The sequence below is a fragment of the Triturus cristatus genome, chromosome 6, assembly GCF_964204655.1.
Source record: "Triturus cristatus chromosome 6, aTriCri1.1, whole genome shotgun sequence".
Taxonomy (NCBI): Eukaryota; Metazoa; Chordata; class Amphibia; order Caudata; family Salamandridae; genus Triturus; species Triturus cristatus.
Window position 1 is genome coordinate 984,064,770 of NC_140589.1, and position 24,586 is coordinate 984,089,355.

At 43.6% G+C, this 24,586-nt stretch overlaps 1 protein-coding gene across 1 annotated transcript in view; it reads left to right on the forward strand.

The window, feature by feature from the left end:
- The first annotated feature begins 683 nt into the window (after positions 1–683).
- PET117 (PET117 cytochrome c oxidase chaperone) overlaps positions 684–24,586 on the forward strand; it is a 95,269-nt gene continuing 71,366 nt past the window's right edge. The window contains exon 1 of the mRNA XM_085611766.1: positions 684–912. Coding sequence (XP_085467892.1) covers positions 817–912 — 96 coding nt within the window. The 5' untranslated portion in view covers positions 684–816. The remainder of the gene's footprint in view (positions 913–24,586) is intronic.

A 24,586-nucleotide genomic window follows, 5' to 3' on the forward strand; every position in this document is an offset into this window, starting at 1 on the left:
TGCAAAACTGGCCCCAAGTAAATAAAACGCCCCTACTGGTTCAAAATCGTCCCCCCACCCTTCCAGCCCACTGGAAAACGCCCAGTGCCCGCTACGGCCAGTCCGGCATTAGACAAGAGAGGGTGTTCAACCCCCTGACCTCCACACATGCTGCAGCCCAGCCAACTAGCTTAGTGCCCTTCCATTTCTGGTGCCTTGCAGCAGTTTTAAGATCTTGTTAGAGTTTCTCGCTGCCCAAATCAAAGTAATTTCTGATGTTCATCTGTTTCCCTGAACTTCATTGCTTGCTTGAAAAGTGTCATTTTAAGTGTCACGTATCTGATCGTCGAATGTCACTCATAACTATACTGAAACTGTGAAAATGTCACACATAAGTAATCATAAACCTTGGCAGCTATGCCAAAGACAAAGGGCACACATTTGAAATAAAGTTTTATTTGATAGTATCGTTTGTTTTCAGTTGGGGCGTCCAATAAACGCCTGTGTTTAAAAGTGTTTACCAAGCATAGATCATTTTTTTGTGCAAAATTTATGAACATTAATATAAAGGCAGCCCTGCCAAAGATGGCCGCCATGCAGTCTTGAAGCATGACGCACATTGGTCCCTTTTTTATCTCTATTAAAATGCAATCTGTGCTCGATCGTTGCTGCCTTATGAAACTGGAACACAGATCTACCTGTTCTACGATCGATGTTGCGCAGGACGAGGGGGTGCTTGTGACGTATATCTTCTTTACAGCTTCCACATAGGGTACGCCTGACCTGACCTCTGCGCACGCGCCAGGCTTGGAATCTCCAGCCACGCTGCTTCAGGACATGTCCACTGCATCTAAAGTGGTCCTGGGGGTTTCGGTACTAGGATCAGTGGCTACGGTGGCCGGAGTACACCTGAAGCAAAAGCTGGACAGGGAGGTAAGTGAATAAGGTGACCTCTACGCAACAGCATGGAATTGGGCGGGTCTATTTTAAAGGGGCTGAAGCTCTTATTAGTAGGCGGAGCTTGTTAATGTAATTTGAATCTTATTGCGCGGTACCTTTGAAGTAACGTACCGGTTAAATTTCGAAATGACCCCATCGTTTTAAGCTGGCTGTGTATGTTGTGTAGCTGTCATTTGCCGTGTTGGCTCTGGGTTAACATCAGTTATTCTTGGACTCGTTGATTACTTTTACTTGATACCTATTGAGCCATAGTTGTCAAGTTTAACAAGCGTGAGTAGCCCATGCAGTCCCAGGAGATTTATTTGCATTCTAGGACATGTAGTCCCTTTCTAATGGGCTAATAAAGATTACCAACACCAGAACGCTAAACAAGCATTGGCAACTCCAATAAATAGGTCAGCTTGTTTTGCACCGGCCTTTTGACAATTTTTATATTGTCACGGTTTTTGCTTCAACCTGCTGCGCTATCATTAAATTAAAAAAAATGTCTAAAGGCAGAAGTATTTTTCTGGTCTTAAAAAAGTACACATTACCATGGTTATCCTAGCACTAAAGGGCCACAGGGATGGGAAATTCCTATAGCCCAACGCCAAGGACATATTGTTTGGGGTCAAGGGCAACAAGTTTTCATGTGTATTTTGTCCTTTGGGCAAGTAGGCCGAACCCCCTGCAACACAACCCCTTGGGCTGCCAGTTTGCAGTACCACATTATGGATCAGGGAAGGGCACTGTCTGCAGTTAAGGTTATATTTTTGTTCATGTGTTAATGCGGTTCAAACTTGAATTTATGGTTTATTAATTGAAATCCTTTATTATTAGGGTGAGCGCCTAATTAAATGTTGTAAGCTCTGACTACACTACTGACGGTGGTTCCTGTATAAAAATGTGCACACATGTTTTCAATGTTTAGCAATATCAGGCTATTATAATGCTTCCAGAATGCTCTCTGATTTGATGCAAATATTTGCAGAAGCTTGAAAGCAAGATTGATGATTCTTTGCTTTCAAAATAAAATGCTCCTAAAAAAATTAAAGCAGGACTTTTTTTGTTGATTTTTTTGCTAAACTACTGTAACATTTCAGGTACCATTTCTTTGAGTAACATTTAGTAACATGTGTTAAGGATGGATGCTTGTATTTCCCAAAAATATTCATAATGGAAAATCAGTGTAACCAGTTTCAATAAGATTATGGGAAACAAAAATAAACAAGCATTGGCAAAGCCAGTAGGACTGAAAATGGTGGTCAGCTTTTTATTTTTGTCAGTGTGTGACTTCTTTTGGCATGGTTTTTGTAAAACCATATTGATGTGGGAGCTGCCGTGCCCGCACCATTATAACAAACATTGGCAAAAGCAAAAATTGTTGATGGTCTCAAAAAGCACACACAGTAGTTCCTGGCACTCAAACTACTTTGTGTGCCGATATGTTCCTTGTGAAAGAGCAGAATGCTGTCACTTGCATTAAAGCCAGCTGATACAGAGAGAGAGAGACCGAATTTTAATAAACGCAAAAGGTCATGGTCCATGCCAGACCAAATTAGGGGCCCAATTATTAAAGAAAGTCTCAAAAATATCTGGTCTTGGACCCTTACACTGCTACTTTGTATGTTAATGTGAGGCTTTGAAACTATTTTGCTACTATACTCTTTTTAATATTTTTTATGGTCTCTAGGGCTAATATGCGTGATTGTTCCATTTAATTTGAATGTTGTAAACTTACCGGAGAGGGGTGACTCACCCAGGGATATGAGAGAGATGCATTATTGGATAGACCCATGATGTACATATTACTGCATTGTTTCTCCCACTGTGCTGCTTCCTTTCCATTCATTGTTTGTGAACATTGGGAGGTGGATGAGGGTAGGTACCTAACAATGCGTATGCAATGTTGGCTTCCATTGTTAATGAAGGATCATCGAAACTTTTTCCAGTGCTCACATACATGTGAAGTCACACAGCACTCGTACATGCTCACTGGACATTTGGTTTACCTAATAACTTAAACCGCTGGAGGAAAGTTCACCCTTAAAGTCACAGAATGACAGAAAAGACACTGTGCTTGGAAAATGTGTAGGACTTTAACTCCACAGTTATTGAGTTGTAAGTAACCAATATCACTTTTGGGGACATCATTCCCTTATTTGTAATTGCAACCTGTTTTGGGGCAATCCTGAGAACATGTATTCCTTTTCAGTAATCAGCACCAAATTTGGTACCCTGAAGGGTTGAATTTTGAAGACCATGTCCTCCAAGTTTTAGTTTAAATTGGTTAAGCCGATCAAAGTTATTATAGGGACAAAACAAATGGGGTTTCCTAAGGAGTTGGTGTCAAAGCTTAACTTCAGATGATGACTTCATCCTCTGTAAGTAGGACCTGACATTTAACGCTCAAACTATATTTAAATCAAAATATGTTTTTTCGGATGAAGTCCTAAAAAAAGTATTGGGTATACAATATAGAAAATTGATGTTAAACCACAAATTTATACAATTCCGCTAATAAAAAATATTGCAAAGCCGCTCTCAAGAATGCAAATAATGAATGCATACACATTTACAACAATCAAACATGCAGAGTAAGTGCAAATAGTATTTCTGTGAAACAAAATAGTTAAAATGTCACTGAGAATAGCTGTTTTACGAAAAAGTAGTATATTTGCACCACCACAGTCGTTCAGCCTTACTTATCAAGAGATTGATACTTTACAGTAGGTAACCATTTTAGTTATTTGCATGTAAACATCAGTTATCTAGAATGAATGAATACACTTTATGGCTTTGCGAAAACATTGCAATTCTCAGACGCATGGTGCAAACATTAAAAATACAGTAGAAACAGGATACAAGTATCACCAACCATTTTAAAAATTGTCAATGGCATTTTATTTTAACTCAACTGAACACAACAGCTGCCTAAATTCCGATGTTAATTGATGGATTAGGAACTTGTGGGAGATAATGAGCCAACAAATACTTGTCCTTTCACTAAACTGAACCATCGATTGACAATTGGGGGAAGAGTGCAAGGCATGTCGGATGAGGCTTTCTTAAATCTGGAAACATAAAACATTGAATATTAGACGTATGTGCCCGTGTGAGGGTAGTATTAAAAGTAATACCTATTAAACTCTCAATCTCAAAGGCACCTCAAATCTGGGAGTAAACGTGGGATGTGATCGTGGAATTGTTGTGTGTTTGGTTGACAGTCACACTCTGTCGTCTTGCGGTTTTTCTGTATCATTCTGCAAAATGTTTATACTGTATTTTGCTCTGCAGTTGATGTTAATAAGCAGCTCTTAGAACAGTTTGGATGTGTTTCAAAAGACAAATGACTGAAGTAACTGATGAAGCGGTTATCCTGGGTGACCCCATTTGTGGATGATAATCATAAGTGCAGCAAAAATGGACATGTTCATGGAGACTCGTACAAGAAAATGGTTCCTGCTAATGTGGTGTTAGCAGGAACCACTGTGGGTAACTTTTGGAGTAAATTGTCCCACCTTAGTAAAGGAATCCACTACCACTGATAGTGTTGTGTACCCATTTGAAAGTGCAGGTCTACAATAAAATCCATAAATGTCATAATCCATGACTTTGTGGCAGTTGGTAAAATCAGAAGTAACCAGCTGGTGGACTATGTGAGGTTTTGGTGTGTGCAGGGACTGTATACTTCTGTGGATATTATTGAATTAATTGTGTGGCCACCAAAAATGTCTACTGATAAACTCTGGCATTTTTCTTAGTCCTGAGTATCCTGCTGAAGGAAAGCCATAGTACAACTTCATTACTGCATTTTATAGATTCAACTTTCATAAAGCCAGAAATGTTGCTTTTACACCCTAAATGTGCTTGTTAAAATATGAGGCAAACATGTGAGATGAATTGGTGATCTCTTCCATATCGCGAAAGGGTAAATTCGGTATTTACTATCCGAATTTGTAGTACATCCTCAATCAGCTTTCCTTTAGCTAAAATATTTCCCTACAAGAAAACCAGTGTATTTGCTAAAAAAAAAAGCTCTGCCCTTTTTAGGTTGAGTCTGGGCAGCGCATGCGCCTCTCTGCGAGGCATGCTGTATTAGAGTATGGATTTGAAGCCCTGACCACTCTCCGCCCATATTTGTCATTGGCTTGTGACATTGTTCTTCGTAAATGCTGGCTTCTGTTTTGTTAATAGGCTTGTTAGTCCCTCCTTAGTACCGCCTTGTCTTAATTTGTAACCTCCCATGCGGACTGGCCCTTTTACTTCTGTTGTTACACAGTATGTCCTATCTAGTCTGTAAGCACTATTTTCTTTAATGCGTTTCTCCTACTGCAGGCACGACATGCTTTCTTGCAACATTCAGCACGCCATACGCGCTTTCACTTTCATGACGTCCCCTCCCTGGAATACCGCCTCATTGCCCACCCCTGCCCCTCAGGGTGGGTTGCCGATCTGAGTGCCATTATTTTAATACCGGCTAATGGGCTGCAGATGTTAAAAATTCAAAAAAGTCCTCTCGCACCAGTCAAGGAAAGTGATGCAGCAGCACAAAGGCTTGAAAAGGTGTGAGAGGAATGTGATCAGAAAGACAACAGTGCACCAGATGATCTAGGAGAAAACCAATCAGATTTCACAATGCAGGCGCTAGCTTTGGAAACAACCGTGCGCTGTCGCAGACCTTTACGCACGATATAATAAAACGGTTGGCTTCTTGGCTCTTTCCATATCTCAGAAAGAACAATTGATGGACTGATTTGCATATGGATGGGTCTGAACTAGGGTGGTGAAGTGAGCTAAAGAATGATGATGGATTCCACCCATATCTGTGACTGGGGCTGAATGTCTGAAAAGTTTCAGTGTTCCATCCATCATCTCGTTGTGTTTGCTTTGTTTGCCCAAGGTCGGCAGGGTATACCTAGAAGTGGGTCCCTTGCTACTTGATTCAAGCTAGCCTGGCTGATGAGGGGTGTTATGCCGAAACCAGCCCCAGGGTGCTTGTTTCTGGTCCAGGGAAGTCCTGGATTGGCAGTTTGGGCTGGACTATTCCCATGAGGAATAGGGTCAAGACTGATTTGCAAATGGCTGGGTCTGAACTGGGGTGGTGAAGTGATCTAAAGAACGATGATGGATTTAACCCATATCTGTGACTGGGGGTGAGTGTCAGAAAAGTTTCAGCGTGCCCTCGATCATATGGTTGTGTTTGCTCTTTCCATCTCTCACCATGCCATAAGCAGGCTGTTGAAATCTAAAACAAAGCTTGCCACTTCTTTTCACGTTGTTTATAGATTTATATTGGGAGTGTAAAAGGCGGGCGCTTTTAGTCTCAACCACGCTTTTGTCCTGAACTATTTTCTTCTACTCCTAAAGACCCTCTTGCCAGTCAGGCGAGGCGTGCAGCTTTCTGTGGTGCAGCACGTGCAATGGCACCGGGGCTCAGAGGCCAGTAAACCAGAGTGGAAAATCACATTGGACTTGGGTAGCAGCAGCAGCCGAGGCTCATTCCCGTTTTTTTACATAAAATATGTCCCTCTGATAGAAACATATTTTACCCCTCCCATCTCCTACTGCCCCCTCCACTCTCCCTCATGCCCCACCCTACACAAAGCAAGCATTATACATTCACCACTGGCTCGTTAGCAGGCAGTAAGTGGATGTGTTAACACATTGGAATTGGTATTTGTTTGTTTTTACCGCCGGGGAAAAACACTGTCCCACACGGTATTTCCCCATTTTGTAGCGTATACATTAAAATTGCATACTATTGGGCGGATTTACCTCAAGGTAGCAGTAACTTGGCAAAATACTCCCCAGTACTGTGCAGCTTGTTACTGGGACTGAGAACATTATTTCTACAGCAAAAAGATGCAAGCATTAGCAATTGTTTTGGCTTTTGTACATTGTAAAGACATAAACCTGAGCAATACACAGACTGAGTAGCACTTGAGGAGCAGATCAGCATCTCTTACAAAATGCCTGGTTTCATCCCGGCCTTCCCTGTATAACAAAAACAAGCATTGGCAATGCAATAGGTATTGCGTTTGTGAGAGTTTGAGCTATTGGCATTGTAAATGACAATGTGTTTTATTTATGTGTTAAAACAAATAAATATTAGGCATTATCAATTACTTAAACTTTTGCAAATGCGAGACCTATTGCATTGCGAATGCTTGTTCCTGTAATCCCGGATAGTAGATCTCAATGTGAGATTTTATCATAATCATATCCTGGTACACAATTACTTTTAAAGACATACCTAAATGAGGTTAGCCCACTTTTATAAGCACTGTAAATAAAATGAGTTCATTTGGTAGAGTACTCTAAATTACAGAGAATGAAATAAGCATCTGTAGATATATTTACCCGCCCCCCCCATTTTACCTTTGTAAATTGTGGTTTTCCAGATAGTGCAAAAAGTAAAGAGAGGGCATTTGGAGAAGCTGAAAATTACCGTAGAGAACCTCCTATTGATAGAGCGGTTTTATGGCCAGCATTTCACCATAGTGTCCCTTCATATGAACTTCATTCATTCACAGGGCTACAAACCATAGAAATTGTGGCACACAAAGAACTAAAAGTTGGACATTTACTCTTGTTTTTCAACACAAAGGGTGCTCACACTAATTAGCAGGTTAAAAGAGAAAAATGTTTCTCAAGGTTCATGTTGGGCTCAAGTTCTGAAATGTTTAATCTGTTTTCAGAGGGTTTCCTAAATATGAGTGTATGAGACCTGGAAGTGGTGTCGTCTTTTGTATAGTGAACTCACAAAAAATATCAGGATGTGTTCTGTTGTTATGGTGTCGGTGCATGGAAGTGAAAGGGCATATGTCTTTTAAAGACGAGAACCCTCACTCACCCAAAGGTGACATGCTTCATCATTGGGTTCCCTCTTGCACACTGTGACCGCAAGGTTCACAGTGTGGGCTACAACTCTCCTGTAAGAAGAGGAGTGCAAGGTGTTTTGATCTTAAATCATCCAATGGAAAATACGGAGTGAGGGGTAGAGTGCAAATAAAGTGAAGTGATAAAAGTGTGTTAAAACTAGCTCACAGGAGACAAAATATACTTTTTATTAGTGTCTCCGATGGTTAGGATTAAAAAAGCTTAGTGAATAGGGGTAAGGATGTTCCCTATTAGAGTAAGGACAACATGTTTCTGCCTTAGATGACTTGTCGGTTCATGGCATTCATCAGGACCCACTTCTTGTCACTCTGCTATCCAAGTGTAAAAATCCTATTCAGCAAGGAAATACCATACTTATTAATTATGGCATCTGTCAATGTGGTACCAGCTGCGGTATGGTCCACAATCACTGGTACTATTAATGTACCACCTCCTTCTTGAGGCCCTTTTACTGATAGATCATCAATATCTGATTTACTGGAGTCTGTACTCTTCTCAGTGCGGACCAAAGGGTATTTCTCTTTTGTATAGTAACATCATCATTCTTATACCACTATTCCACCCTAGAATGTTGCTGGTATACTAATGAACTATACTTGTTAGTTTAATTACATAGTCTACACCATACTACTAGATGGTATTCAAGATTGTTAGTGTTCATTCAATTCTTCCACATCTGTTCTTTGAGAGAATATCCCATCTTGTTCTCTCCATAGTAATGTATATTCAACTTCCTCATTGGGGCCAATAACTTTTGTGTCAAAACAGACCATTGTAACTTTGTGGTTTGATGATGATGATGAACTTAGTTTTCAGTTTTTGTTGGTGTAAATAAAGCACTTGCTTTTTCTTGCATTGTCATTTTCACCGTACAGCTAGTGACCCCAATGTTTATCTTTTTTACTGGGGTTTGTGAATCCATACCTACTTCAACTACCACAAGTAAAATGTCCGACGACTCTGAGAATCCCCCAGAGCATAGAAGGCTGTTCTGTTGTCTTCCTCTGTCTTCTGTGGACTAGCATATCTTTCAGATTTTTCTCACGCTAAAAGGCAAATCTAGAGGCAGGTTGATTATCTCTCCGGTTTGTAAAATCCCCCGGGTTTAAGTATTATTTTCTTAATGTGATTAGCCATTGGATCAAAAGTGGAAACTAAAGCGTTCATAGTGCATGCAAAGCTTGTTTTCTTCTTTAATAAGGTTAGAATAGTAGTGTTGGTTAATATTAAAGCAGCCACATCTTTCAAGATGACATGCCCAAATTTAACAACCTCAGGGCTCAGCAATGAAAGTGGGGAATAGAAAGTAGACGTTGATTGAGATTCCAGTTGTTGCGCTTGAGAGAACTTTTTACATTTTATTTTGTACATGATCTCCGCAAATTCCAGTCTGAAACGGAGGAAATCAGGTGAAGGGCTATAGACAAAACAAAAAACCTCTATTAGGATCCTTTCCTCAGTTTCTGTACGTACAGTAATATGGTCGGGGGGGGCACAAAATAGGTGCTTGGGTGAATGCCGTCTTCAGCCCCCAAAATAGGTGCTGGAGTGAATGCAGTCTTCAGCCCCCAAAATAGGTGCTGGGGTGAATGCCTTCTTCAGACTTTGAAAAAACCTGCTCTTGTTCTTCTTCACTGCCAAATGGTACTCCTTTTCTTGGTTAGTGTTATGATAGGTTGAATTATTGTAGAAACATCCTGTATGGATTGTCCTTGTAGCTCGGTAAATCTGACAAATTAGTGCACCTGTTTCACTGAGCATGGGGAAAACCATTCCAGAACAGCGCTTACTTTGGAAGCATTGATACTAATCCCACCTCCAGAGATCCCCAAACCTAAAAAGGATATGCTAGATACTCCAACGAGACATTTTCCTGCCTTTGCATACAGAGCATCTTTTCAAAGGCGGAACAGCACCTTTTGAATATGTTCATGATGTTACAAATAAAATCCTCATTCTTGATTCAGTTCTTTTGCATGTATTGCATTTAATAACACATCCTGCGAGCGCTATAAATAAACACGGAGTGTTAAGATCTGCAAGCAGGTATACATTTTTAAATTTGGACCATAGTCATTAATGCAAGCTAAGTGTACAGTAACAGCTTTGTGTAACCGAATATGCCAATTTGAACATCTTCTACATATGGATGCATAATCTGCCTTAGCAGTAAACAATCCTTTTGTGGACAAGATAAACGTGCAGACTTATTATTTGAGGTCACAAAGAATATGTCCTGGGCATTGGCAATAGGAATTAAGTTGTTGTGGTTTCTAAACACACAACACAGCATGGGTGACTTGATGGAGAGGTCCTATTTTATATAATGTGTTAATAGGAGGTATAGTTGCAAAAACATTCACTCACTAATTTGATCACTGTAAATTGTAATCCCATCAACCAATAACGAGCACCAACATTTCCATTTGAGCACGGAACTCACTTCTCATTCACCTGAAGCAATCTTTCATTTACAGAAAGGATTATGTTAACTTTACCCTGTTCGTTGTCACCTTTTTATCATTATGGATTGTCCCCTGATGAAGTTACAAATGTCCCGAAATGCATTGGTCATGAAAGAAAGAATTTGTGTATGCTAAAAGTAAATTCAGAAATATTTAACATTAGTAATGTGGAGACAAATTACATGTAGATGTGTTATTATTACATATGCAAGTGTAAACATTGTATGTGATATTGTAATGTTGATGTATGAACTGTAATGAAAATACAACAGACTTGAATACAATTTAATTTCAAGAGATTACAAAAAAAATGTTGGCATTTCTTAGTGAGATGTGTACATTGGATTAAGTACATGTACTTGAACACATGATTCAGATGACTTAAAAGCATGATAACCAGCATGCCTCCTAGTATAGCACACATATATTAAAAGTATCAGCATGTAGACATTTGTTTTAAAATAGGTAGTGCACTACACACCTTTCTCACATAGGAATTGAACACCCATGTTCTTGGAATAGGAAGAATTGAATGTGATGGAAGAAGATTCCCAGTTGATTTGAAGATTGTGAATCCTTAGTCTTGTAGTACTTAACACTGGAGAAATAGACAGTGTCAATAAGTAAAATTTCATCGGTTTGTGTCCTGCTGGGTTGACTATGACTTTTCAGACAATGTAATGTTAATTTGTTTTATATAGCAGGGGTTTAGCCGGGAAAGTCTTAGCGCTGGCGGTTAGACAGAAAAAACAGTAAAACTGGAGCAGGGCACTAAACTTGACTAAAGGATTCAGTAAAGAGCCATGTCTTCAACTGCTTCCTAAACTGCAGTGGGATGGGTTGGGAATGTATAGTTAGTGACAGTGAATTCCAGAGATTTCCTGTGGAGAAGGAAAACGCCATCTTGCTTTATTTATTCTGGTGACATTCACCATTCTAGCTGAGAGGGACAATAGTCGTAGTATCACTCCCCATTGTCTTTGCAGGAACTTCTTACTTGATGTTTGAAATCTGCATCTTATTCTGTAAAGCATAATCTCTAAAATAATCAGTTGCGCAAAAATGCACTAGTTAAGCCTATGTGGGGACATTGAGCCACAATGATTTTAGATGGAAATGTGCCTTTTTAGTAACGGACACTTCAGTAATCACCTAGCTCATTCCTTATCCATTTCTTAAAAACTAGTTGATTTGTTTCCCAATGCTGAGGACAGTGGTCATACAAAATATCCCCTTCTTGCCCAATAGAAGTATAACTCCACCCTCCACCTTTTTTCGCCTCTGTCCGTCTTCAGTGAGAGGTTTCTTTTCTCCCCCTAGCTTCATGGGTTGCTCTTGCAGAGATGTGCTTTCAGCCATTTTCGCTACCCGAGGTACCCAGTGTCCTCTTCAATAGCAACTCCTGTCACCATGACAGGCTTTATGCTGGACAACTATCAAAACCCTTTCAGATGGCCACGGGGCACACAGGGTTTACTGGGTATTTTAATTCTACATCTACACATGAAAAGGAATGTGACATTCAAACACAACAACTTAATCCCCTTGAGGTCGGGGGTCTTGTAGTTATCAACAAGCAAATCCCTGTCCATTTCTCCTTCGTGTAACATGTTTGGGATTATTCCCCATTCACTGGTGGCTGCATCCAGTAATGCTCACTTTTTGGCTGTACTCCAGTTCCCCTTTGACTCTTCAGGTTTGACTCCAAAAGTGTCTGGGGCTGCAACACCGTTAGCAGCGAGTCCCCTGGAGCTCAACCAGCCCAGTTAATGTCTTACCCCCTTTTGTAGCACAGTAGAGTTCAGCGGTACAACAGGTGCCCTCTGCACAAGCACCCACACGTCCTGCACTGCTTGCAGAAGTCTATCTGACTGTGGCCCACGCTGCAGTGCAGGCTCTCTCTCCAGTGTGGGTCCAACCCACCAAACGTAGCCTCTGTCTCTCCGAGCGGCAGCCCAAATCCTTTTGCAACGTTGGTACTGACAGCTTCTCCTGGCATATGGGGTTGCCGCAGTATGAGATAATATGACCCCATGGCCTACTCTGGTGTATGGGATCACCAGAGCACAGTGGTACAGGAACATCTTAAAAAGTGAGTGAGCCTGTAGGCCTCACTCCAGTGACACAGGGTTAAAAGGTCCTGTAAACTACTACTAATCACTACACGGTATTCTGCCACCAACGCACTTGTGCTCCTCAACTCCTTGTGAAGGCAGTAGCTAATGACTAGCCATAGTGAGCTTCTTCAGCTTTTGTTGCCCTGTAGCTGCAATAGGAAGTCTACCAACTGAAAGTTGCAAGTCACCTCTTCTGTCTGGGGCTCAAGAATAACTTTCCTTGAGCAGGGCACCACAGGCATATTCCTCTCTTTGCTAGCCCAGGAGCAGCAGGCGCGGTCAAGTCTTTTGTGCAGCCTCTATTTGCCAGGTCAAGGGAGCAGCTGAGCAGTCCTTCGATCCATTCTCTAGTGCAGAGGGGATCTTTGGTTTGGGTTCCAGGGGTGCCATATTTATGCCCATAAAGTGCCCCCTGGGGGTGCGGTGGTTACTAGCTAATGGGCAACTAGACTCCTTCCTGCCTGATGACTTCCTGTGATGTGTGGCGTCTAACTATCCCAGAATGCAGTATTTTGCCCACTCCCCAGGTGACAACCCCTCACTTTGTGTGTGGAGCTTGGTAGCCCACCCTAGAGGTATGGCTGCCTAGGTGCTACACACCCACAGGAAAAATAATTTGGCAACTGTTTTCCCCTCTTTGTCCCTGTCACCAACCTGTCTACCAGAACAAAAAAGCAGCCCTCTTGTGTGTGTCCACCATTTGCCCTTCAAAGCTCACCTTTTTAGCTCACACCCTGTGTGACTTCCTGACAGGGAGAGGTGACCTCTCTTTCAGCTGCAGGCATCTATTGTTTCCATTCCTGGGAGTTGTTCACACTTCTCTGCAGTGCAGAAGTATATCTTGTGGCAAGCAGCTGCGACTGGCCACTGGAAAACATGGGCAACAGAGTGGCAACTTTCTGAAGTTGCCTTTTACTTAAAAGTTGCATGAAATTTTATTTGGGCATCAGATTTAGGTTTTATATAATAATTTTGATATCTTGAAGTACCATCTTTAGTAGTCCCATTCAGGAGTTAGCACAGCTGATTTGTCAACACGTAACCATGTACTTGCTAATGGGCTACTAGCCTTTCCACAGTAAAAAACACAACAATTTCGGTTTTTTACTGTTCGGACAGTTGTGGTAGGTTGGGAGACATATTTTATTTTGTTATGTTCAGGGTGACACAATAGCTGCTGCAGCACCTGAGGGACATACAGTCCCTGGGTCCCCTTGGTGCCATATACTAGGGACTTTTAAGTAAGTCAACTTATGCCAATTGGATATAAGCCAATCAAACATACAGTTGAGGGGTAAGGACACTGGCAGGAAGGTCTGGTTAGCACACCACACTTATTTTTCTTTTACTCTGAGAATGCACTGTAAATCCAAAACCTTGGGGTGATCATGAAAAAAGAGGCATTTACTTACAGATAGGATTTAAAAATACAACAACTAGAGTAAGATATAAGGAGTAGTCGACTGAGAGAAAATGGCATACCCATCATAGTGGCAGAATGGTGTAAGGAGCTGCTGCAGGGGAGAACGCTAGGACTCCAGAAGATCTTGTGTAGGCCGTGATTGAACTGCTGGAGTTGTAGGGCCAAGTGGCCAGTGTAGATCTCTGTGCTTACCGACCTCAGAGGCTTCACAGTGCACCCTTCCTCATCAGACTCCTTCCTTACCATGGAGGACCTCTGACATGACTATGGCACAATGTAAAAGAACATCTTTTGACTTCTCTGGAGACACAGAAGACCCCAACAAGGACGGCTTGCTTAATGAAACAATTTCTCACAGGCATTTTGAAAGACCTAAAGGTCAGCGGATTGATGCTTCAAAATTATCACACACATTATTTTAGAAAGTCAGTGAAAACTTTAACAGCATTTGTTCTCTTTGGAGGAAACCGTATGAGAAAAACATGAGTTTCTATCACACTGTGGTTGATCTGAAAGAGCAGAACATCATGCTCCAATCACACCTGGAAGCTATGGAGAATAGATCTCGCTGTAACAATGTCCGGATCCATGGCTTCTCCACTGGTACAGAGGGAAACAGCATTTGGCCTTCGTTCAGGGTCTTTCCAGATCTTTGCTTGGTGTGTCAAGCACCCAGGATATTCTTACCCACAGAACCTTGAGACTCGCACCATGTGGCACGAGGCTGCCGGATATCCTCAACTGTGTATACTGTTTTCATCAGAATGAGGAACTCCTAACAGCTGTCAGGTCGAAGAGGCAATTCCACTATGGGGGCCACCAGACACAGTTTTTCCAGGATCTCTCTTACATAACTTTGCAAAAAAGAATGCAGTTCCACCCTGATATTGACTTTCTGTGAAGTCAAAACATCCCTTACTGCTGGAGCCTCCTTCTTTGAGAGAACTACACTTACAAATCTCCTTACTAGAACAGGTCAAGTCCATACTTCGGCTCCCGAGGGATAAGGCTGGAGACGACGACCCTCAGTCAGACCCATCCTGAGCACCCTCACCTTCTGCAAATTAGAAGAAAGACAAGTAATAAAACGAGGTCAGCCAGGAAAACCATGCCAACAGCCATGGAAGCAGAACACAAAGCAGCACTTCAGATGTAGGATATTAGGATCTAAGCAACACGAGCAGTTAAACAGCGTTATTTATTTATTTAAAGTTTTATATAACACTGGCAAGACCCATGGGTATCCAAGCTCTTTACAAACAAAGTCAAGGCAGTGCAAGAAGTTATTAATTGCAAAGTGAAAAAAGTGGGGAAAAGCGAATCGGAGCAATTCTTCGAGATGAAACAAAACAGATTGTATATAGTTCGAGGAGGAGATTCCAGTTGTGTGCTTTGTGTTAGAGTCCGCAGAGTTGAGGTGCTGATTGAGAAGATGTTTCATTTGTGTTTTGAACCTCATGAAGTAAGGATTGGTACTGATGTGAACTGGGAGGGAGTTCCAGATTTGGGGGGCATTCCCCGAGAAGGAGTGTGAAAGGGCCATTCTTTTCTGTCTTTGGGTGTGGTGAGAAGCAGAGTAGTGGTGCTTCTTAAATTTCTAATCTGGCCTGCCTTGGTGAGTTTGGATGCAAGGTAGGCTGGATTACCGGTGAGAAGGTCTTTTTTAGTGAGACAGGCAGTTTCGAAAGCACAACGGGCTTCAGTTGGGAGCCACTTAAGATTTTTTAGGGTGGGGGAAGCGCGATTGTGTCTTTTTACTCCAGTGACCATCCTAACTGCCGCATTTAGTGTGCTGTTAGGGAGGCGGTGCCAGTGAGGGTGGCGTTCCCGTAGTCCAGTCTAGACAGCACCATTGCTTTTGTGGCAGTTTTTAGATCATTCGGACGGAGGAAGGGCTTGATCTTGTCTAGAAGTTTTAGGCTGTAGAATGCACTCTTCGCTGTATGATTTATGTATAGGCTCATGCTCAGAGTTGGGTCCAGGGTGAGCCCCAAAGATTTGATAGATTTAGCAAGAGTCAGTTTGCAGTTAAAAGCCACAATGGTATTTAGCAACTTTTGGAACCGCGTGGTTTGTCCATTGGTGGAAAGGAGAATGATTTCCATCTTGTCTTGTTTGAGTTTCAGTTGGTTGTGTGACAGTCAGTTTTGGACTTTGCAGAGTGGAGTTTAAATGACGTTAGTCCTATAGAGAGGATACTTCTAGGTTGAGCTGGGTGTCACTACTCCACATGTGACCCCTGACAGTGAAGCCAGGAGGTTTGGTGGGGCAGTTTTTGCCAACACTTGGGAAGATGATCCTGCCACAGCCTGTCAAGGAGCATGGGCAGAGATTGGGCTTCAGTAACCTGGACAGAGAGATCCCCGAGGATACTCTGATTGCCAAATGTAGGTCGATGTTTTACTCTATTTGCATTGTTTAGTTTTGACTTTGCAGGTTTTTACGGGTTGAGGAAAGGGAGAAGGCCATATGCACCAGAACTATGTTAGCGTTTCACATGTAATCGCATATACAATTCCACAAAGCAACTTCACAATATCACTTAATAGCATTATTCATAGCCTACCCCTAATGCATTTGAGTAATGTTAAAGATAGATGATTTATGTATTTGAGACCTTAATGCCCCAACAAAACACAAAGTAATACTCAGTTTCCTGAGAAACCTTGGGGAAGATATCTCTGTGATCCTGGAAACTCCCCTTCTCTAGCAGGACTGCCACTGGCTGCAATCATGCTGGTTCACCATACACTATTTCTTATGCACTACTGAAAAGAAAAGAGTGGTTGCCATACTCCTAGCGAGTAATTGCCCATGTAAATGAAACCACAATAAATGTGATTTGCACAATACATATGCTAAGCTAAACTACTTTATGATATTCTCCACTCTACTTGGAAGCTTCAACTTAGAGGTGTGATCAGAGAATGGTATACACTCTTTCATACTATTGCATGAGCTACACTACGTCGTAACACTGGACACTAAACAGTAACATGTTGCTCGACTCCTCCATAATTGCTGACACTGTTCAACAATACTTGGACAATGACAGAGGTGAGGTGGTTATTGATACCTTTTGGGATTCATTAAAGGAGTTATCAGAGGCTGCTTTATCATCACCTCAGCAGCATATAACTGTGACAAAAAAACTTCAACTTGCACATCTAGAATCCCATTTACAAGAATTAGAAGGAATACTTAAGTGGACAGGGTCTCGACAGATTTGAAAGAATCTATTAACGGTCCAAGCCCAATTAAGTGTATTGCACATGGATAAAGCAGATTAATAGGGCATGCAGAATCTTGCATGTTAGTTGTGTGCAGTAACCATGCAACTGAGGGTGGCGCTTATACAGAATGATGCAGATGAATGTCACCTCTCTGACTAAAGCAGGGTTGGTCCTTGCTGTATATTATCAAAACCTGTACCAAGCAGAGGACAACTCAACCGTGGTGAGCAATCTATAGCGGTCTGATGCAAATATCTTTTTTTTGTTAAATCTGTTCATGTAAATTTTATATCATATAATACAAACATATCAAGCGATTTCAAATACTGTCTCATAAAGGATATAACACCTGCGCTTGATTCAAGAAAATTGGAAAAAGAAAACCAATTCAAAAGCATAAGAAAAACATGAAAGAACCACATCAGTAACCGTGCCCTCTTATCTTGAGCACAATAGGAAATTGCACCCACAATAGATCTTATCCGTGACAATAGGCATAAGTGACCTCACATACCAGTCTCTAGTTCATGGGACACTGAGACCCTTTCTGGTAGTCCAGTTACAATCACTATTAGGAGTCAGCTAGGGATGAGTAGCTTAATACAAACAGACAAAATCAATCTAACCCTATACGACAAATATTACTGTTGCAAGAGAATTATGTCTGTATCAACTTACATAGCTTGGCAACCGGCCCACTTCTTATTTCTACCAACAAGATTCTGTGACGCGTATAGTACAGGTATGTGTCAATAAGCTATTCAGAGGTATTGGGTAAGTTTCCCGCTAAATAACTTTGATAGAGGCCCCAGAAAAGTTTGGGGCGACTCTGGGGAGGCAGTAGTTCGCTGTACACCTGTTTGTGTGTTGCAATATAGCATGTCTCTAGCCTATGCTGCCAGGGTAGGAGACGTGCCATGCCCCCAGCGCATTGCCACTCTGTGCTTTACAGTCAACAGTCCCATCTCTACCATGGGACGAATGTCTTTCTTTATCGGATTCGAGTAGCCCAGTAGGGCTAATAGAGGGTCCAGAGCTATTGCTGTTTCTACAGTGGCACTCAATTCTTTCAAAATTAATCCCCAAGATTCTGCTATATTCGGGAATAGCCAGGCTGTGTGTAAAACAAATCCGCCGGGGATGCTCTACATCTATCGCACTCCTGATTCTCGCAGTCCATATCTTTGCAAACGGGCGGGAGTATAGTACACTCTGCGCAGGTATTTAAAGTGAACCAGCATATGTCTCCCATTTAGAGAGATTCCCTACGTTGCCTCACAGCAATACTTCCACTTCTCATCATCTATGGCTATATCTAAGTCTGTTTGCCATTCTAGTTGTGATTTAGTGTAAAAGTTTTTGCGATAGTTTTGAACTGTGCTAGAGACACTAGATACCAGTCCATTAGGTGATTCAGCTCTTAACAGTAATGAGAAAGGAGTGACCTCTGGCGGCTCCGCCATGTCCTCCCTAAGGAGTTTCTGCAAAGTGTGTCGAACTCAATGGATTTGAAAACGCACTAATGGCGTGACATTTTGATTTTCAGCTCCAGTCCCGGCCCATTTACGTACGCATCCGTCAAGGAATAGGTCTCCAATTCTAGTAGTATTGATAGTCTTCAACGCCTTAGACACTTCCTTTTCCACAACCATGGGCAGCCAGCAGTACCATTCTATCGGGGTACGCTGGGAATATAATATAGTACTACCCTGTCTCTTTACCATGTCATGCCATGCATGGACAGTAGCTTTAATCGAGTCAAGAATACCTGTTCTACGATCAGTAGCATGAAGTAATCAAGTTGGGAGTATGGCAGGGTATGCAGCTATCTTCTCTATATGTAGGTGAGGGGGGTCTAGTTGTGGATGCATCCAGTGGTAAGCATGGGAGCTTTGTGCAACTCTATAATAAAGCTCTAGATCAGGGGCCCCCAATCTGCCCAGTGCATAGGGAAGAGTAAGAATTCCCCATTGGACACGTGGTTGTTTCCCCGCACATGCCAGTTTTATCAATATTGTTCCTATGGTATTAAAAAAGTGTGATTGAAGGACTATTGGTATATTTAAAAACAGAAACAAAAACCTAGGTAGAACTACCATTTTCATTAGTGATATACGGCCAATCGTGGATAGAGGAAGGCGAATCCAACGTTCCACCTCCTTCTCCAGAGCGATGACTGCCCTACCATAGTTCTCTTTAATGATTATCTCCGGATCTGTATGAATCCGGATACCCAAGTACCTCACCGGTTCATTTGACCAGGTCAGGGACAAATCCATTGCAAAGGGGACTGTAATCTCAGTCAATAGAAATATTATGGACTCAGTCCAATTAATCTTTAGTCCGGGAAATTCCCCGAACCGGACGTGGGGCAAGTTTAGTTTCAGGGTTCCTAATGTATAAGAGTGTGTCGTCAGCGTATGATGTTATTGTTAAATTATAATTTGGGAATCAAATTCCTTTCCATCCATGGTATTCCTTTAGTGTGCAGGCCAGAGGTTCCGCTACGATTGCATAAAGGAGAGGGGATAACGGACAACCCTGCCTTGTACCTCTGGGTTTTTTAATAGCGTCAGTAACCATGTCCCCGATTCTTACCCTTGTGGTTGGTGAGGTGTACAGTACGGCCACCAATTTAAGAAATATTTCGCCCACGCCCATCCTGCGTAGCACCATATTCATAAATGACCACTCCACTGAGTCAAAGGCTTTCTCCGCGTCTAAAAAGACTGCAGCCACCTTGACCTCCGTGTTAGTATGTTGTACTGTGCCAAAGAAAGTGCGCAAGTTGTATGACCAATTGCGCCCTGGGACAAAGCCTGCTTGCTCCATGCTGGATAGTTTCGGCACCAGGGGGGCAAGACGGTTAGCGAGAACCTTGCCGTATATTTTGGTATCAACATTCAATAGCGACAAAGGGCGAAATGAGGAGCACTCATTTGATGGCTTACCAGGTTTCAAAATTGTGACTATCAGGGCTTCTCTCATGGGGGCGTCTCTCCAGACTCACTTATTTCCTCAAGTATTGTCTCTAGATGTGGTACTAGGTCTCTGAATTCCTTATAAAAAGCAACCGTGAGACCATCCTGACCAGTGGCCCCTCCCGAGCGCATACCATTCAAAGCATCATGTATTTCCCAAGCTTCGAGTGGTCTCATAAGATATATTTGCGGTGCTAATTAGTCAGCCAAGGTAACTTAATGATTTCCAAGTAGTCTAGGATATTGCTCTCGTTTGCTGATTTACGGGAGCGATAGAGTTCAGAGTAGTTCTGACTGAATTGTTTAGCAATATGTTCCGGGTCAGTCAAGAGATCCCCTATCTCTGAGCGTATTGTAGTGACCACAGCGGCTTCTCTACAATTACGTAGCAGAGCTGCAAGTGTCAATCCAGGACACTCCCCCTCCCCATACACTGTGGCCGCAGCATATTTGCCCATATGTTTAGTCTCACTATCTGCTACTTCATGATATTCTTCTAGCTTTTTTGTGGTGACCCCCTCTTCCCCATGAATTAAGGCTCTTTCTAGATCCGCCAGATGCTTCTCTAGACTATCCAGTCAGTTTCTGATAGAACGCAGCACTCCAGAGTGCTTGGAAATTGGAATGCTCCTAATAAAAACTTGTGTTTCGCATATTGTGGAGCAGCTGTTAACTGAGCCAATATTATTCTTAAAGACATCTTCTATAGCTTCAAATATGACCATTTTGAAAAACGGTATTCAACAATGAGAAAGGAGGGAAACGCCATGTAAACGGGGCTGGTCTTTTCTGCGGGCAAAGTAGCTCAACTACTATCGGTGCATTGTCTGATAAGGTATGTGGGTGTATTGTGCATTCCCTAACCATTGGATTTAATGCTCTTGTTAGCGCCAATAATCTATTCCCGTATGTAATTCTTTTTTATATATATATATTTATTTTCATAAACAAAAACAAACATCAGCAGTTGCATGACCATACAGGAGGAGCAGATCAATGGGCATCAGCGATGCAGAAGGCAATACACAAAATGCAATCGTGCATGGTGGAAGATCTAGGGCAACGGGGGATCGTCACACGCAGGGGTCAAAGGGGGCTGACGAATATCTCCTCGATAGAAGTTCCACAAGCCCCACACACAAGACCATTTTTGAGGACATCCACGTGACACATATACAGTCTTTTCTCTGAACATTGCCCAATCCATGTCTTTTTCCCATTCCTGTGTCGTGGGCTGAACCGATGCCCCCCACCGCTGGGCAATATTCCTCTTGGCAAACATTAGCCCCAAAGTCACCCACTGCGTCAAGCAGACAATCAAGTCAGTCGGCTCCCAAATGTTCAGGAGACACCTACGGGCCTCCACTCGGAGCTGCGCTGACAGAACAGTATTGGTAATATCATGAATATCACGCCAGTAGGATTGGATCTGCGTACATTCCTAAAGTATATGAAAAAAGGTCCCCAGCTGGCCACAGCTGCGCCTGCAGGCTCACTCTTCCCATTCGTACCAGTTGGGGCCCTGTTACATAGACACGGTGAAGGAGTTTTAATTTGACGAGACGGAGACGAGCTGATATTGCTACAACCCTGGGAGAGGAGACTACCTCCTGTCATTCCTCGTCATCCATTTGTATGCCATCCCTGGTCCACTTCTCTCGAAGAACCAGGAGGGAATCCGAGACGTTATTTACCAGTTTTTTATATATCAGAGAGATGGTGCTGTCAGGGAGATGGCCATCCAGTACCCTATCTTCCAGTGGGGAGGATTCCGGCAGCGTGGTCCCGGGCAGTAAATGTGTGCGAAGCGCGTGTCGAACCTGTGTGTATCGGAAGCGCTCAGATTCGGCCAGGCTATAGTGCTGCTGTAACGATGCAACAGACTTAATGTCAGATTCATCCCACAGATCCCCTATGCATGCAATCCCTTTGAGATCCCATTTGTCAAATCCCTTACTTTTACATAGGTCACCCAGTTGCTCGGAATCCCATAGCGGTGTTGCGAGCGTCAACTTCCGCCTCCAGCCTAAGTGATTGGTGGCCGCATGCCAAACCTCTACTGAATGGTTAGTGGGGCCTGTAAGAGGATAGCGCCGGGGCATAAAATAAAGGGCTCTACTAAAGGTCCCCCCCCGGGAGGAGCCACCTATCCATGTTCTATCCCGGGTCCCACGGCTGAACATATGTGCAGTGGTTAATGGAGGACAGATGGGACGCCCAATAATACAATCGTATGTCTGGGAGGCTGATGCCTCCGTCATACCAATTTAGGGAAAGCATGCTGAGAGCGATGCGAGGTTTACCATTCCACAGCAGATCCCGTTGGAGGTTCTCGACCTCTCGGAAATAGGACGGGGATATCAGATCCATGGTATTCTAAAGGGCATACAGGAATCGGGGCAGAGACATCATCTTAAAAAGGGCAGCCTTACCTAGCAAAGAGAGGGGGAGCGTCTTCCACCTGGCAATGTCTTTGCGCAGCTGAAGCAGGGGGGGGGATGAAGGTTGCGAGAATAACGACGAGAGGAATCTAAACTGAGAAAGATACCTAGATAGGTAAACCCCTCGGTGCAGACTTGCAGTGGGCACCCACGCGGCGGAATCAGGGGCTCACCCGCTACCACGAACAGGAGGGATTTGCTCCAATTTATGGAATAGACGGTGGAACGTCCAAAGGTCATAAAGATATCCAATACCACTATCAGTGATTTCCTTGGGGAGGACAGGTACAAGAGGATGTCGTCCACATAGAGAGAAATCCGGTCCTCCCAGTCTGGGGACCAGCGCATACCCCTTATACTCAGGTCCTGACGTATCCACACTGCCAGCGGTTTCAAAGCTAGGGCAAACAGCAGCGGGACAGGGGGCAGCCCTGACTGGTCCCTCAGCCGAGCTCGAAGGCAGTCGACTTCTTGTTATTAACCACCACTTGGGCCATAGGTTGGGAATACAGTAACTGCACCCACTGTATGTATTTGGGGCCAAATCCAAATTTCTCCAACACCGCCCAAAGGTAGGGCCATTCGATGGTGTCAAAGGCCATGGCCGCGTCCAGGGAGACTATCACCGCCGGCTCCGATATTGTTGCCACCTTACCCAGAACCCCGTGTACCCTGCGCAGGTCCAGCGCCGTGTTACGGTGCGGTATGAACCCTGACTGATCAGGGTGGACTAGAAACCCAATCGCTGTCAAGAACCGGGTAGCAAAATGCTTAGCCAAGATCTTGGGCTCAGCGTTCAACAGGGATATCGGTCGGAAGGAGCCACATTGAGTCTTGGGTTTCCCTTCTTTGTGAATATTAATGATTGTGGCAGTACGTTGGTCTATTGACAGTATTCCTGCTTGCCTCGTGTCCTCGTACATGGCCCTCAGATACGGGGGTAACTTGTCTGGTTTAAGCTTGTACAGCTCTATCGGTAGCCCGTTAGGGCTGGTGGCTTCACCAGGCTTGAGCGATCGTATGGCTGCCGCTATTTCGTCGTCTGACAAGTCCCTTTCCATGAAGTCATGGTCGACCGCCGACAGTCTGGGCAAAGTAATATCAGTGAGCACCTGGCGGGAGTCCTCGATAGGGTAGGGAGCTGCCGAAGTATAGACAGCCGGGTAGTGGGCTGCGAAGCAGTCCGCAATTGCTTGCACGTCTGACAGGGAAGTACCCTCCCGTCCTCGAAGTTCAGGCACTAGCCAACCTGCCCACTCTTTCTTGTCCAACCAGGCCAAGAGTTACCCGGCCTTGTCCCCCACCTCATACAAACGCCCCTGAACCGCTCTCCCCATGGCTTTTGCTTGGTCGCAAGCACCCTGTCGTTCTGCTGTTTGAGTTTGAGAATGTGGAGCTTATCTGGTGTGACCGCAACGTTTAGATCTGCTTCCATTTTCCCCACCTCTACCTCCAGCGCTATCGACTCTTTGCGTTGTTCCTTCTTCTTCCCAGATATTAAGGAAAGGGCCTGGCCCCGTATCACTGCCTTAAATGCCTCCCAAAGCATCTGCGGGGATTCCACCGAGCCTTCATTCTTGTTGAAATAGTTATCAATGGCCCCAAGGAGCTCCCGGCGGACATGAGGATCGCGAAGATACCATGGATTGATGGGGGTGACTCGCCCCGGTTGTTGGTGACCTAGCGCCACCTGGAGCCAGACCGGCGAGTGATCTGAGATGCCCCTAGCCAGGTGCCTTACCTCCCGGACATGGGCAATTTGGGAGGCAGGTACCAGAAAGTAATCAATTCGAGAGACTCCCATGTGCCCCGGAGTGGAAGGTATAGTGTAAAGCATCAGGGTGAAAGACCCTCCATACATCCACCAGCCACAAGGATTCCAGAAAGTCCGGCAGCCAGAAATGCAAGCGAGGGAGAGCCCGGGGGGGGGGGGGGTCTCCCAACACCAAGAGACCCTCAGCAGCGTACCCATGTCCCTGAACGTGGTTGCCTGGAGGCCCGGGGGTACATAGACCGACAGGACGGTAACAGGGTGGCCCTCCCACATGCCCGAAACCCCAACATATCATCCTCTAGTATCCGACCAAGTATTCTGCACTACAAGG